General features: G+C 38.8%; 2 protein-coding genes across 2 annotated transcripts in view; both read left to right on the forward strand.

Moving 5' to 3' along the window:
- Positions 1-16,961, forward strand: part of LOC134328783 (uncharacterized) — a 266,319-nt gene that overhangs the window by 231,108 nt on the left and 18,250 nt on the right. The gene's annotated exons all lie outside the window — the stretch shown is intronic.
- Positions 5,019-5,408, forward strand: LOC134329012 (histone H2B-like). The gene has a single exon (XM_063010254.1). The coding sequence runs from the start codon at positions 5,019-5,021 to the stop codon at positions 5,391-5,393; it is 375 nt and encodes a 124-aa protein (XP_062866324.1). The 3' UTR covers positions 5,394-5,408.

Below are 16,961 nucleotides of genomic sequence, written 5' to 3' on the forward strand. Positions count from 1 at the left end.
TTTTTGTTCTTTCTACTGTGCATCGCGTCTGCGGCCGGTGGCGAACGGTGGATGAGTTTTCCTGCGATCGGCACAATGTTGAACTATTCTGCTGACCAGCTGATGAAGTTCAACAATTGCACTACTCCATCGTGTATTCTAGTCATCAAACAGCTTGGACTCTTTCGCCGGCCTCGTTATATTCACAGGGGCTCCCGGAGAAAGCTTGTTTATCTTCGAAACAGTAACGCTATTCCGTCCTTCTGGTCAGCTGTGCGCACTGCCGCTCCACAAACACGTCATCAGAGCGCTGCTGCCTTGCACACTAGTAGCGGTGTAGTCTCCATGACAACGCTGTCCACGGAGTGGGATAGGAAACGCGGAGTGGACTTTGCACCTGATCTTGTCCGCGACTACTCATCAGATTTCAAACCTATTTCAAATAACTTTTATCCTGAAAGATTTCTTTTTAAATCATCAGTTAGATTTTATATTTTTAACTGAAACATGGCTCAGTGTTGACGATTTTAGCCCTCTACTGGAACTGTGCCCTCCGGACTGTTCCTTTTTAAGCTGTCCAAGAGCCACTGGTACAGGAGGGGGTGTGGCTGTGGTTTTTAATAACCGATTTAAATGTGAAGCTCTTTCAGTTGAACATTTTACTAGTTTTGAAGTGCAGCTTATACAACTGGATTGTAGTAATCCTCTGATTTGTGCTCTTATATATAGACCACCTAATGTGGTTGGTAATTTTATCAATGAATTTTCTAATTTATTGGCTTGGATTATACCTACTGCAGACAGACTTTTAATTCTGGTGGATTATAATATTCATGTCCGTTGCCCAAACAAACCTATGGTCAGTGACTTTATGCACCTAATAGAATCTTTTAACCTTGTACAGTCAATCAGTGGCCCCACTCATAGTCTCAGTCTTGATCTTGTTTTATCTTATGGTTTTCCTATTAATAATACTGTAATCAAGGATGTTGGGTTTTCTGATCATAAATCAGTATTTTTTTAATATTACATTGCCAATGCAAGCCACCGACACCAGAGCTACAAGCTGTCGTTATCGGCCTATAAACTCTGCTACTGCAAGCATTTTTTCAGAATCTTTTCTTAAGATGTCCCCTCTAGAGTGCAATGTGCCTCCTTTTTCTAATTCAACGAATTGGTCACCATGATTAACTCCACCTGCTCATCCATCCTTGACTCTGTGGCTTCCTTCAAAACCAGGCGGGCTAAGGGTAAACCCAATCAGCCATGGGTAAATGATAATATCTGCATCCTTAGAAAATACCATATTTCTACTTATAATGTTGCATCCCAAAATATTCCATCTATTTGGTCCAATCGCACACAGACTGCATTGTGTTATAAAAAAACAAAACAAAAACAAACATATATAAATTCAGCTAATCTCCGTTCTCTTCCTCGTTCCTCACAGCCAACTACACAACAATACCACTTGAAAATGGCATTGCTTAATGTTCGTTCACTCAACACAAAAAGTACTGTACTCAGTGAATTTATATCTGACAGTGAACTAGACCTTTTCTGTCTCACTGAAACTTGGCATAAACCCTTGGATTATTTTACGTTAAATCAGACCACGCCAATGGGATACTCGTATATTGATGAACCTCGTATGGAAGGGCGAGGTGGTGGTGTTGCTGCAGTCTATAGGGATGATATTAAAATAACCACTTTGTCTTTTCCTGCTGCTCTTTCTTTTGAACACCTGGCTTTCAAGTTGTCAGGGCCTACTCCTCTGGTCACTGCTGTGGTTTATCGTCCGCCAAAGCCAAACGCTTCCTTTCTCTCTGATTTTTCAGATTTTTTAACCCAGCTTAGTGCCCTCTCATCCTCTGTACTGCTTATGGGTGATTTTAACATCCATGTTGATGACAACAACTGTAAATTTGCCAGGGAATTTTTGGAATTGTTACAGTGTTTTAATTTCACACAACATATAAATTTTCCAACTCATAAAAAAGGTCATACTCTTGACCTTGTCTGCTCTACTGGTGTCCTAGTTCATCAGCCGTCCAGCCATGACCTTACTGTCTCTGATCATTTGACAATCATCATGGACATTGAGGTCACTAAGCCCATCACTAGAGCTAAACGTAAAATATCCTTCAGGAATCTTCAATATATCTCTCCCTCTGCTTTCTCAGATTCTCTTGTTAAAAAGATGTCTGTCTGTCCTGTACTGTCTAGTAATTCATCTGACCTTGTCGATTACTATAATGACATACTCGCCTCATGTCTTGATGAGCTGGCTCCTTTGAGAACCAAATTTGTTTCATTTAGTCATTCTGCACCATGGTACACAATTGAGCTTCACCAAATGAAATCCCGTAAACGCCAGCTTGAAAGACTTTATAAGAAAACCGGTCTAACAGTACATTATCAGATTTATTCTGATTATCTTCAACATTACAAAGACGCTCTTACGGCAGCCCGATCCACTTACTATTCCGAACTCATACATGCTGGATCAACAAATCCTAAGACTCTCTTTTCCACAATAAATAAACTTCTCAAACCAGTTGACAATACTACCAATTCCTTTACAGTTGACAAGTGTAACTCTTACCTCTCATTTTTTCAAACAAAAGTTGAGAATATCCACAATTTTCTGACAGTTTCCCCTGTCATCTCTGTTTCTCCGCCTATCTCACCTCAATTTATTACCCAGCCTCTGTCTCAGTTCTCACCTGTGTCTCATTTGGACCTATCTGAGATCTTAACAGGGATGCGAAGCTCCACTTGTGTTTTGGATCCTGCTCCATCAAAACTTGTTAAGGGTTGTTTTCCAGTTATCTCATCACTTATCACAGAGATAATCAATTCCTCTCTTAGTTCTGGCTCAGTCCCTCAATCACTCAAATTGGCTGCTGTTACTCCCATACTTAAAAAACCTGGACTTGACTCTAACATTATGAGTAACTTTCGGCCCATTTCCAATCTTCCATTTCTGTCGAAAATACTGGAACGTGTTGTTGCCTCACAGCTCAAAGATCACCTAAATTCCAATAATCTATTTGAATCATTTCAGTCTGGTTTCCGCCCCCAGCACAGCACTGAGTCAGCCCTCCTCAAAGTCACAAATGACCTTCCTCTTTCCTCAGACTCTGGACAAATTAATATTCTCGTCCTCCTTGATCTTACTGCAGCTTTTGACACCATTAATCACTCCATTCTTCTGTCCCGCCTTGAATCCTCTGTCAACATCACTGGTACTGCCCTTTTGTGGTTAAGGTCATATCTCGTAAACAGACAACAGTTTGTTAATATCAACAATTGTAGTTCTGCCATTGCTCCACTGTCCCAAGGTGTTCCCCAAGGCTCAGTGTTAGGTCCCCTTTTGTTTATTCTTTATATGCTCCCCCTTGGTGACATCATACGTCGGCATGGTTTACATTTCCACTGCTATGCTGATGATATTCAGCTTTACATCTCCTCCAAATCCATTAATACTGAACTTCACTCCACTCTGACAAATTGCATCACTGAAATGAAATTGTGGATGAAAGCTAATTTCCTCAAATTAAACTGTGAAAAATCTGATATGATCATCGTAGGTCCTACAACCCTGGCAAAAACCACAAAAAATTTTCAAATTACCATTGATAATGACACTTTGTCTCCGTCTTCTAACATCCGAAATCTTGGTGTAATTTTTGATAGCAACCTCTCTTTTGACCTCCATGTAAATCACATCACCAAAACTGCTTTCTTTCATCTAAAAAACATAGCACGTCTACGTCCATCACTCTCCTTTTCTGCCGCCGAAATCTTGATTCATGCTTTTATTACATCCAGAATTGATTATTGCAATAGCATCCTTTATGGTACATCTAACAAAATCCTAAAAAAACTTCAGTATATCCAGAATTCAGCTGCTCGCCTCCTTACTCATACTCGCTCCCGTGATCATATTACACCTGTTCTCCAAAAACTTAATTGGCTTCCCGTTGCTCAACGCATTCAATTCAAAATTGTTCTATTCACTCACAAAGCTCTCCATAATCAGGCCCCATCCTACCTCACCGACCTGCTCCATCAGCACATTCCCTCCCGTAGCCTTCGCTCTTCTGAGGCTAACCTACTGTCCATACCCTCTAGGACCAAGCACCGGACCTGGGGTGACAGGGCCTTTTCCATAGCTGCTCCATCTTTATGGAATGCTCTCCCCAAACACCTACGAGATTGTCCTGACCTGTCCAAATTCAAGTCACTTCTCAAAACTCATCTATTCAAAATGGCATTTAACTTGTAACAACACGAATTAAATGCTTTTATTTTTGCTATTCTTTTTAATAGTTTTTATACTTAGATCACGACAGAAATGTGAAGTCCTAGATCCTAAAACTTGTAAAGTTTTCAGTTTCCTGATTGCATGTGAATCTGTCCTGTTTCTGTCTAATTTTAAGAAATTGTTCTATATTTGTTGTTCTCTCTCATAATTTAGCTAATTTTTAATGAACTGTCTTATGCTGCTCTCTTTGTTTTTATCTTAATTATTCTTGATGTTGATGTACTATTTTGATTTTGTACTATGATTTGTATGGTGTATGTACGTATTTGTTTTGATTATTTGTCTTATGTAAAGCGTCTTTGAGTATCTTGAAAAGCGCTATATAAATAAAATGTATTATTATTATTATTATTATTATTATTATTATATATATATATATATATATATATATATATATATATATATATATATATATTATATACAATTTAATAAAATGTAACAAAATATTGCTATTGATTATTTTATATTCGGTTTTAAAACATGTATCGACCTCAGATTAAGCGGGAACAGACAACAAAGAACAGATTCTAGTGAATGGGGCAGAAGGGGGCGTGGAACGGTATGTTGTCTGTCCAATAGAAACCCAGGACTTTGGACCAATCAGAGTTACGTGTTCCAACTTGGCTTACTCAGCATGCAGGGTTTATAAAGCGGGCGTGTAGAGCGTCTACATTCACTTGCAGTTTGTTCTAGAGGAAACAGCAGCATCATGCCTGAACCAGCTAAGGCCGCGCCCAAGAAGGGCTCCAAGAAAACCGTCCCCAAGACCGCCGGCAAAGGAGGCAAGAAGCGCAGAAAGTCCAGGAAGGAGAGCTACGCTATCTACGTGTACAAGGTCCTGAAACAGGTCCACCCTGATACCGGGATCTCCTCCAAGGCTATGGGCATCATGAACTCCTTCGTCAACGACATTTTCGAGCGTATTGCTGGTGAGTCCTCTCGTCTGGCTCACTACAACAAGCGCTCCACCATTACCTCCAGGGAGATCCAGACCGCCGTGCGCCTGCTGCTTCCCGGTGAGCTGGCCAAGCACGCCGTGTCCGAGGGTACCAAGGCCGTCACCAAGTACACCAGCTCCAAGTAAAGCGCCTTAGTCGCTCTGGCAAACCAACGGCTCTTTTAAGAGCCACCCACCTTATCAAGTTAAGAGAATTTTTCTTCTTTTTAAATATTATATCTGAATATGTCATACACATTATCTAGATAGCCTCACATGATTTTTTATTTATTTATTTATTAATATATTACTATTTTGGGCCCTGCTGTTTTTCACGAGTTTTCCACGACTGTCACTATGTGGTGAGTTTAGGAGATTACACAATAAAATGTCACTGTACTCTTAAAGTTAATATAATACACTCAGAGCCGTAGAGAGAGAGTTGCTACACTCCTTGATCTCGCCAAACAAACCCGGTGCTGTTAAAATAAAAAAAACGATAACTAACTGTAACTGTATTAGGCGTTTACAAAACTAACGAGAACGTACTAAAATTATAGATAGAATAGCCTTTGAAAATTTGTAATCAAACTATTTTTATTGAGCTGTTTGTGTCAGCTTTATTTCATGTGTTAGTAAACATCCATTCTTGCATTTCAGGGCTGCAGCACCTTCCAGAAAAGCTGGGATGGTAAAGCATTTACCACTTTGTAATGTTGCCATTCCGTCTCAACACAAAGATGTTTTGGCACCTTGAATACCTAGCAATGAAGTGTTCTGGTGTATTTTGTGCCATTGTTCCTGAAAACTGAAGTCTTAAGGTGTGCAACAGTACACGGTTGTTGTCAGTCACTTCTTACAAAATTCTCCACACGTTCTCTCTGGTAGGCCGGTCCAATACTTGGCCCTCTTCTTCCACAGCCATGCCTTTGTAATGTCTGCCGGCTGGGATAACTGAGGTTTAGCACATAGGTCAAGCCAAGGAAGGCAGCACAAGCTATAGCATTATCTTTTAGTCCTGTGATGACATGCGCTCCCTCAATAATAATCATGATGTCCTTTGGTGTGTCACCTGCAGAAGCTCTCATGTTCATCATCACAACTACTGCCAATGAGGGCTGGTCCACTTCTAAACCTTCAGGTTCCTGCAACATCAATTATTATGGTATGAAAAGGGTCAAAAGTAATTTGTTAATACTTTAATTTGTCTTGTCAAAACATGCAGTTAATAAACATTACATTTTTGGACTAATTGTCACATTAACAAGTTTCATTTTAATTACATTTTTATAGTTTTATCCTTATTAGGATGAAATGCACCAAATTGGAATAATTAAAATATGTCTCACAAATGACTGAATATTAAGATAATTGAGGTTTGCAAAAAAATGACTCGTTATGTTGTGGTTAACCAAGTTAACTAACCTGACATGAGGTTTAAATTAAGTTAACTATGTTTTCTCTAACAAGCTTAGCATGTTTACAGATAAATGCAAAACTTTTTTCCAGCTTCAGATAAAACTTCATTCATCTAACCATCTGTGTTATCGAGTTTTAACTTTGCTCTCAACACTGGGTTAAAGTTGTTTCCTCAATGCATTAAAATGAGAAAAGTTTTTATTAGCTAGCTAACTTACCTCAGCCAAAAGAGATATTTGCCAAGTTACAAAAAAGGCTGAAAACATGAACCACCTAACTACCTCAGTTAACAAAATGGCAAGCCTGAAGAACAGCTCAACCTATTTTCAAATGAGAAAAGTGAGACGTTGCAATAAATCAAACTACAAGACTCATTACAGCATCTCTCACATATAATGTTGTTGATTTAAAGTAAGTGTAATAACGACATGCATTCCGACACATTCAGTGGGAATCACATTTACAGTAGTAAACTGGTAACTATACAGATTAAAATAACAGAATTACTTACCTTAGTTAATTTGCTCACAAACTGTGCAATCTGGATTCCGTTGTGGAGGCTCTTCACAACCGTTGCGGGTTAGAAGGTGTATTTAAAAAAATAAAAAATAAAACACGCGCGCAGACTGGAAGTGCTTGAAAATGGAAAGCAACTTCTTTATATAACTTATTATTTTTATATTCACACAAATGAAATAAGTAGATTTTATAGCATTTTTAATAAGTAAAATTTACTCAAATAATAGCCATAAATTCAAGAACTTAATTCCATTAAATACATTTAACACAAAACATTTGTAAAAAATCTACTGGGCCACTGATTCATTTTTTACAGTGTATGCAATTTGTTGAGGGGCCCAACATTTTTTTTTTGCACTGGGGCCCATGAGCTCCCAGTTACACCACTGGTGTTGCATCTAGAAATGGTTCATATTATGAGCGCCTGTTTTCAGTGGCAGGGTTATGAACAGGTAAAGATCTTTACTTTTACCAGTTCATGTTTTACCAGCTCATTTTAAATAACTGGCTGAAAGATGGTAACTGTCAACAACTACATTTCAGCAGGAGTGAGTAAATAAGTTTTCAGATTCTTCTGTGCTTAACAATACTGACTTATAAAGTCTTTATAAGTGACGTGTTAAACATGTGTTTGTATATTTCACTGTATTGTGAGAAATGGGACGTTATAAGTCATATTCTGCTAAAGCATAACGTTTCATGAACACACTTCAAAGTCAGACACATCTTGGTTAAAGTGAAAGTGATCTCAGCTGTGTATCAATAAAAGCCAAATAAGTTAAATAAGACATTGTATGATCTATTAATTAATCTATATGACCAATTAGCCATTACTTATTCAGGAAAGTTTAGCTTTACTGAAAAATACTGTCCTACACAGGTTCAGTATTTATATTGTAGAATTAATCATGTTTTAATAAAATAAAGACATGAAGCACAAAAGATCCTCTGTACTTTGTATAGTTTATTAAACAATTCAAATTCAAATTAGTCTGTGATTGTGTTTGATATTAAACTTCCTCTTGAGACTGTAAACCTTCTTGTACAGCTTTTCCTCCATCAAGTTCCAGATTAAGTTTCTGGAATCTTTCAAATGTATATTTCAGCTTCACAGGAAACTCAAGGTTCAAGGTACTTGAGGCCATTGATCAATCCCATTACCAGCATGCATGCCCGGGCTTGGTTTCCACATCCGGGTTGTCCTCTATCAGAATAGACACGTCTACCAACTCATTCTCAGCAATGGGATTATGGATCACAAGCACCTTCATGGTTTGGTCCACGTGGAGCTCACATTCATTCTTCATGTTGAAAAGTAAAAAAGCAAAGGAATTTTAAATATAAAACAAGTATGTGTGTAATCCTGTAAGTACCTTCTTGAAAAAGCTCTTCTTGATGTTCCCCAAGGTACTCGATAAGGTAACAGATAACTGCATCCCTTTTTACTCAACACACTGCAATGGTAAGGAGACGTTAATAATTCAGCCTTTATTCATCACATCTACATTACAGCATAGTGAAATTTGTCTTTGCACTCTGTCTTTGTTGGAAAGTTGGGCTCAGAGCATGAGGGCAGTTATAGCACAGCTCCCATCTCAAGATCAGGAACTCAGGGTGTTATTTCTCCCAATCCAAAAAAAAAAAAACAGGTGCAAAATATTAAACATAAAAATTTATTTCACCGACATATTCATACACTCAAACCTGGCCTAAACTAATAAACAAACTTTAAACTAAACTTCAGTGCATCTCAATTATTGCACCACCATTACAACTCCCACATGCCCAACTACACAAACTCCTTTTTTCCCTTAAATACTCATGAGGGTTTGGACCAAACCAACTATAGGTAACAGCATTTCCTAAGTTCACCACTATCAAAAAGTCATTGGTCTATGACAAACAAAGACATGGTATAATTATACCATTACAACAATTTATATTAATTACATTGAGACAATCACAATTATATAAATCCCATCAACAATCAGTGCTCGGGTCCTTTGACTCCCAGCACAGCTGCCTGCATGCCTGGTGCAAACCTGTAAGTAAACCAAACCTTTTTTGGTTAAAAATTAACACTACTAACCCTACAAACATTTATCCCACGTTTTACCCTTATTCCCCTTCAATTAAATAATCAGTAAATGATTTAATAAGTAAATGATTGTGGTGTTTGTACATTACAGTCCATATAACCCTTGAAACTACATTAGCTTTGTTACACAGGGACTTAACACCTCGAGCTAATTACACCCATTGTAAAAAAAGTCAAATTAAAAAGTACCTCATTTACAGTGGATAGGAGAGGACGCATCTCAGCACCAGCAGCTCCTCCTCTGGCACGCATTAGCTGCAGAAGACGTGATGTGTACCCATCGAGATTAAGCATGAATGTCTCTTCCAGGGCAATTGTCGTAATACGACGGAACTCCTCTTTGATCTAGTAAATAAGTTTGATTTGATACATTTGATAGGAGTTGACAAGGAAAGCAGCAGCAGTTTACCTACCAGTCCTGCAGGTCATGTTCTAATATCACAAAGAAAGCCTACTATAATAAATCAGATATTGATTTATGACATTATGCATCACACCGGAATCACTCATACATCAATCCTAAATCAGGTTAAGTTCTGTATATGCAATACAACATTTAAAATGATTTAAAAAAGCAATTAAAGCAGATAACAAGGACACAGACAGGTTTCTTTTTACTTAAATAACAAATATTAGATTAGATTCAACTTTACTGCAATTTAGTAAAGTCCAAAATAAAGCTGAATAATAATATGACTCAGTCATGGTCATATTCATGTAAAAAAGATTGTTTTGGGACTGTAATATGAACTGCTCATTTAAACACTTCTTTCCTCTAGTAGAAAAAGAGACATTTCTATGAAATTTTGGTAGAACAGTCCTCAAGCTGGTGCGATTAAAATCCCCCGCAATGATAAAAACTCCATCTGGGTGCACAGTTTGTTGTTTGCTGACTGCTGTACTCAGCTCTTCCAAAGCTAACTTGGAATTAGCATCAGGAGGAATGTAAACCGCAGTAACAACAACAGCTGAAAACTCTCTCGGTAAATAAAAGCATCTGCACTTAATCATCAGATACTCCACATTCGCAGAGCAATGACTTTCAGTTACAGTGGACCTTCTCCTTTACTCTTACTAAAGTTAACTGCCACTCTGAACGTGCTTCGTCCGTCCAGCTTATATATTAAATATAGTATGTTATATTTTCCTCCAACATGGCCACAAGATCTTTTGATCCAGACTCAAATTTACTGTTCTATTGTTAAATCTTTGTGGCACTTTTAAAGCAAAGTAATATGATATGGAAATATAAAATCTTGTGACCATGTTAAAAGTGCTTGTGATGTCGCCCTCTTGTGGCACTTTTGGAGAATTGTAAAATATCAATATGAAATGATAATATAAAATCTTAAATTAAAAAGAATCTTTGTGCACGTATGGGTTTATTTTATTGTTAAATGTTTATGCTCCATGGTGATTAACACTCTCTCTGTCCAAATACATGAGCCGCTTTTAGAGATCGTCATGCCTGATGATCCGCAAAGCAGGACAACGCTGAGGAACTGATAAATTGTTTAAGTCATATAAGTGATGTGAGGATTAGTCGAAAAAGATTTTCAGTCGAAAACAAATACTCATCCTGGTAGCAATCTCCATTGACGTGGTGACAATCAAGTAACTTGTTTTGTTGTATATTGTGCGAGTGCCGATTATCACCGGTGGTGAGAATTTTCAGGTTTTTTTTGTAACTTTGTGTTAATTTAGCTGAAGTACATACGGATTGTTTTGTGTTTCCTCATGCCGTCACTAGAAATTGTAAAGGAAGTCTAACCCTTGTATTTGTGTGTGTATGTGTCTGTGCCTCCTGCTCAGTGTTTCAGCTAAATTAAATGTACCGTCACTACGTACAGTCAGGTGGCTGTATTTCAGGGCCTGGGCAGGTAAGTAAGGGCAAGCCCATACATATTGCTACAGGTAAGAAGCCATCTGTCTAAATACATTAAGTTGTACATGTATTTTTGTTAAGACAGGTAATCCTAGTGTAGGTTTTGTTTTCTCTTTTGTTTGTTAGGGGATTTGTTATGTTTTATTATTTTCTTTGCTTTAGCACCACCTAAGCCCAGAGCATCATGTTTTTTTTTTCTTTATTATGTAAATGTATATTGTATATATTTTATTTATAGATTGTACCATAAATATCTGTTTTGTGAATTGTTTTTCTAATTTTTTCCAGTAAAAAGTCAGTACAAGCCAAAGTTTGTGTCTGAGTCTGTTCGCTCTCTGCTACTCTGGTACTTCACAAAAGGTTATTTTTTTAGATACTGACCCCATCAATACCCCTATACCATCAAAAGGAATCGTAACATTATAGTAAAATGAGATCTTGTAACCTATGTTTAAATTTTTTTTGTGTTGCCGCCCTCTGGTGGCACTTTTGGAGAATTGTAAAAAGTAATATGATATGTTGAAATTGTTGTGTATTTGTATATTTATGTTAATTTGAATATTGAGACTTTTACTTTGGAAGTAATTGCCATACCTGTAGATTGATTCACAGAGTTGAATGTTGACATGTGAAAGTGATTCAGTAAAAGAACAGCAGCAGCAACGCCATCTCCTTGTCCGTGTTTATCATAATTTATTGTGTTTGTGAAGGATTAAAAGTGAATCCATATAAAAGGGACAAACACAACAGTGGCGACGAGGACTTTATTGAAATCAAAGAACCTACAGGTGTATGAGAGACTGTACATTTTTGCCTGTGAGGGAGGATTTGCCGCGAAAAGACAGTGAGTGAATAAAATAACACAATGGCTGGTTATATTGGAAAACTGGACGCTTTCGATAACTCAGCAGATAACTGGATGATGTATATTGAAAGAATTGAACAGTATTTCGAGGCAAATGATATCGCGGGAGAAAAGAAAGTGTCCGTGCTAATAAGTGCAATGGGAGGAAAAGCGCATTGCTTGTTGCGAAACTTAACTGCTCCGACAAAACCTGCAGAGTTAAACTTCCAGGACATTGTAGAAATTATGCAGAAACATTTGTGTCCCAAACCCTTATTAATTGCGCAGCGTTTCCGATTCCACAAACGAAACCAAAGCGAGGGAGAATCTGTTTCAGTGTACGTGGCTGAACTAAGGAAATTATCGGAACATTGTGACTTTGGTGATGGACTAAGTGACGCGTTAAGAGATCGCTTAGTATGTGGACTTTTGAATGGAAGTATTCAGAAGAGGCTCTTAACGGAGGACAGACTCACACTTCAAAGAGCAGTGGAAATCGCTGTATCCATGGAAGCAGCCGCTAGAGATGCTACTGAGTTACAGTCAGGAGTAAGAGTAAGTGTGCACAAAGTCTACTCAAAACGAAATGGGACAGGACCAAGTGAACTGTGTTACCGGTGTGGCAGAGGCGCACACACAGCTGCACAATGTCGCTTTAAAACAGAAACATGCAGGAAATGTAACAAAGTGGGACATATTCAAAGAGCATGTCGGTCAGTGATAAACAAACAAATTGTTAAATACAAAAATAAAAGAACCAGACCAAATATCACCAAAAATACTGATATGCATGCAGTGGACCAGAATGTGAATGAAAGTGATGAGGATGTTGGACTTGGTAGTCTAGACATTTACCAGGTAAAAACAGACAGGAGAGAACCAATATGGCTAACTCCAAAAGTGAATGGAAAAACACTGAGAATGGAGCTGGATACTGGTTCAGCTGTATCAGTTATTTCACAAAAAGAGTTTGAACAATATTTCAAGAATACAGCAATGAAACCATCTGACATCCAGCTAAAGACATACACTGGGGAAAAGATAACACCTGTCGGTGTGGTAACAGTGACTGTTAAATATAAAAACCAGCAGGCTATGTTAGATCTATATGTAGTAAGATCAAATGGACCAGCACTCTGGGGCCGTGACTGGTTGAGGCAAATAAAGCTTGATTGGAGATCCATTCATAGTATGTGCACCACATTCTCTACAGAGGTGTCTACTGAAAAAGAATTACAGAAAGTTTTGGATGATGCAGCCGATGTTTTTCAAAAAGGCATAGGTACACTCAAGCACATCAAGGGCAACATTGTTCTTAATGACAATGCTACACCAAGGTTCCACAAAGCCAGACCAGTTCCTTATTCTATCCGAGAGAAGGTGGAGAGAGAGTTGGACCGCATGGAATCTGAGCAAATCTTGTCAAAGGTAGACTGGAGCCCTTGGTCGACACCAATAGTACCTGTTTCAAAGAAAGATGGAACTGTCCGAGTATGCGGGGATTTTAAAGTTTCTATTAATTCCGTGCTGAAAGCGGAACAGTATCCACTTCCCAGAATCGACGATATCTTCGCAACTCTGTCTGGAGGAAAACACTTCACCAAGATTGATTTGGCTGAGGCATATCTCCAAATGGAAATGGAAGAGGAGTCAAAGGTGTTTCTGACTATAAACACACATAAAGGCCTGTATCGCTACAATAGGCTAGTTTTTGGTGTTGCTTCAGCACCCGCCCTGTGGCAGAGAGCAATGGATCAGGTGCTTCAAGGCTGTCCAGGAACTCAATGTTACCTAGATGACATCATTGTCACAGGTGAAAATGCAGAGAAACATCTCCAAAACCTGAAAACAGTATTAAAAAGACTTGCGGATTATGGATTAAGAGCTCGTCGTGACAAGTGTGAATTTTTTAAACCCAGCATTACATACTTAGGTCACACTATTGATGCACAGGGGCTGCACAAGTGCGCTGACAAAATTCAAGCTGTTGTACAGGCTCCACGGCCAAAGGACGTATCACAACTAAGGTCCTTCTTAGGATTTGTTAATTATTATAACAGATTCCTTCCAAATTTGGCCACAGTCCTGCATCCACTAAATAGCCTACTACAGGTGGGAAAAGATTGGAAATGGACAAAACAATGTGATAAAGCTTTTGAAGATGCAAAGAATATGGTGACCTCAAACACTGTGCTAACGCATTATGACCCTGAGTTATCACTAAAACTTGCATGTGATGCTTCACCATATGGAATTGGCGCAGTAATGTCACACGTCATGAGGGACGGAAGTGAACGCCCAATCGCCTTTGCATCCCGTTCCCTTTCTGCAGCTGAGAAGAATTATGCACAGATAGACCGCGAAGCGCTGAGTCTTGTTTGGGGAGTTAAACGATTCAATCAGTATCTGTACGGAAAAGAGTTTACTCTGGTAACAGATCATCAACCACTTGTATCAATTTTTAATCCACAGAAAGGTGTGCCACTCACTGCCGCAGCACGAATGCAGAGATGGGCATTATTTCTTGGAGGGCACAGATACAAAATTGAGTTCAAAAGAACACATCGTCATGCAAATGCAGATGGACTGTCTCGTTTACCTATGGGAAACGACATGCCTGAGAAAGTTACACTGGAGACCACTCCAGGCGATATGTTTTCTCTTTTGCAGATTGAAAGTTTGCCAGTAACTGCAGAGATGATAAGAAATGAGACTCGAAGAGATCCCACATTATCTCAGGTATACGTGGCAACACTAAATGGCTGGACTGAACAACAAAAATCCCAATTCAGTCAGTTCTATCAGCGTCGTTCAGAGCTAAGTCTGGATAGTGGTTGCATCATGTGGGGACTCAGAGTTGTAATTCCCTCAAAGCTGAGAAATAAAGTGTTGGAGGAACTACATTCAGGACATTTAGGCATGGTAAAGATGAAGGCATTGGCCAGAAGCTTTGTATGGTGGCCTGGTATAGACCAGCAGATAGAACACTCTACCATGCATTGCTCAGGATGTCAGCATGTCCAAAAGATGCCAAAAACAGTACCCTTACACCCATGGGAATGGCCTGCACTTCCATGGCAGAGAATCCACATTGACTTTGCGGGACCATTCTTGGGCCACACTTTTCTGGTTGTGGTAGACGCATGTTCCAAGTGGCCAGAAGTGTTCATAATGTCTTCTACAAAAGCCAGTGATACAGTAGAAGTACTGCGAGAGCTGTTTGCGAGAACCGGTGTTCCAGAACATCTAGTGAGTGACAATGGACCTCAATTCATTGCTGAAGAGTTCCAAATGTTCCTGAAAACAAATGGAATTCGACATTTGACATCAGCACCATATCACCCTGCGACTAATGGTTTAGCAGAACGATTTGTGCAGAGTCTGAAAAATGCACTTAAGGCCATGTCTGGAGAAAGCTTGACATTGAAGCAAAAGCTTGCTAACTTCTTGTTTGCATACAGAAATGCTACTCATTCAACCACCAATGATTCACCTGCAATGTTGTTCCAAGGTCGTCCTCTACGTTCACGTCTTGATCTTCTGAGACCAAATCTTAGACGGACCATGCAAGGAAAACAGTTGCAACAGATTTCGAATCATTCAGGGGAAGAAATGCGTAATTTCTTAGTTGGACAGACTGTTCTAGCCAGAGATTACCGAGGTGATCGTAAATGGACTTCTGGAAAAATAACTGCCCAAACAGGACCTCTTTCTTACACCGTTGAGGTGCAACCTGGAGTTATCTGGAGACGTCACGTTGATCAACTCAGAAAATCATTGATGCCAGTGACTGAATTTGACTCATCTGAGGTTTTGACAGTACCGCCTGTTGTTTCTGAAGTTAATGTTCCATCGGAGTCAAACACAACCACCATGGTATCAACACCAGTTTCACCACCTGAGTTGTCTGAAAACATTAGTCATGAAAGACGCTATCCTGTTAGAGAACGGAAACCCCCTGAGCGCTTAAATCTTTAATATGTTTTAGTAAATGAAACCCATACACAAGAAAAATAAATGGTGTTTGTAACTGTGTATAGTTAATGTTTATTATGAAAAACATAAAAAAAGTATATGCTGAAAAATGGAATGCTAGTGTGCATTGTATCTTGGCAGGAAGGAGTGTTGTGTATTTGTATATTTATGTTAATTTGAATATTGAGACTTTTACTTTGGAAGTAATTGCCATACCTGTAGATTGATTCACAGAGTTGAATGTTGACATGTGAAAGTGATTCAGTAAAAGAACAGCAGCAGCAACGCCATCTCCTTGTCCGTGTTTATCATAATTTATTGTGTTTGTGAAGGATTAAAAGTGAATCCATATAAAAGGGACAAACACAACAGAAATTCCCAGATTTTACCAATTCTTCCCTGTCTCAGGTCCGCAATCTTGGTGTCATTCTAGACTCCACTCTTTCTTTTGAATCTCAAAAAATGTTGCTAAAACTGCTGATTTTCACCTTAAGAACATCTCTAGACTGCGCTCCTTTCTTTCATTCTCTGTAACTGAAACTCTCATTCATGCACTAATCACTTCCCGACTAGACTATTGTAATGCTGTTCTTTATGGGCACCCTGCCTCCAGGCTGAAGAGGCTACAGCATGTACAAAATTCAGCATCGAGGGTCCTAACACATACAAGATCACGTGATCACATAACTCCTACACTTAAACAGCTCCACTGGCTACCCATCCAATACCACATTCAATATTAGGTTCTTTTGTTGGTTTTTAAGGCCTTGCATGGCCAAGCACTTACATATCTCACTGATTTACTTCATCCATACTCACCTACTCGTTCACTTCGGTCATCAGATAAGAACATACTTGTTGCCCCCCCTTTCAGGCTTTGTTCTATGTGACAGGGATTTTAGTATATCTGGTCCCAAACTCTAGAACTCCATTCCTGAGAAGCTCAGAGCATGTACTTTGTTTTGGCTGAGCGGG

The sequence above is a fragment of the Trichomycterus rosablanca genome, chromosome 15 (assembly GCF_030014385.1).
Source record: "Trichomycterus rosablanca isolate fTriRos1 chromosome 15, fTriRos1.hap1, whole genome shotgun sequence".
NCBI lineage: Eukaryota > Metazoa > Chordata > Actinopteri > Siluriformes > Trichomycteridae > Trichomycterus > Trichomycterus rosablanca.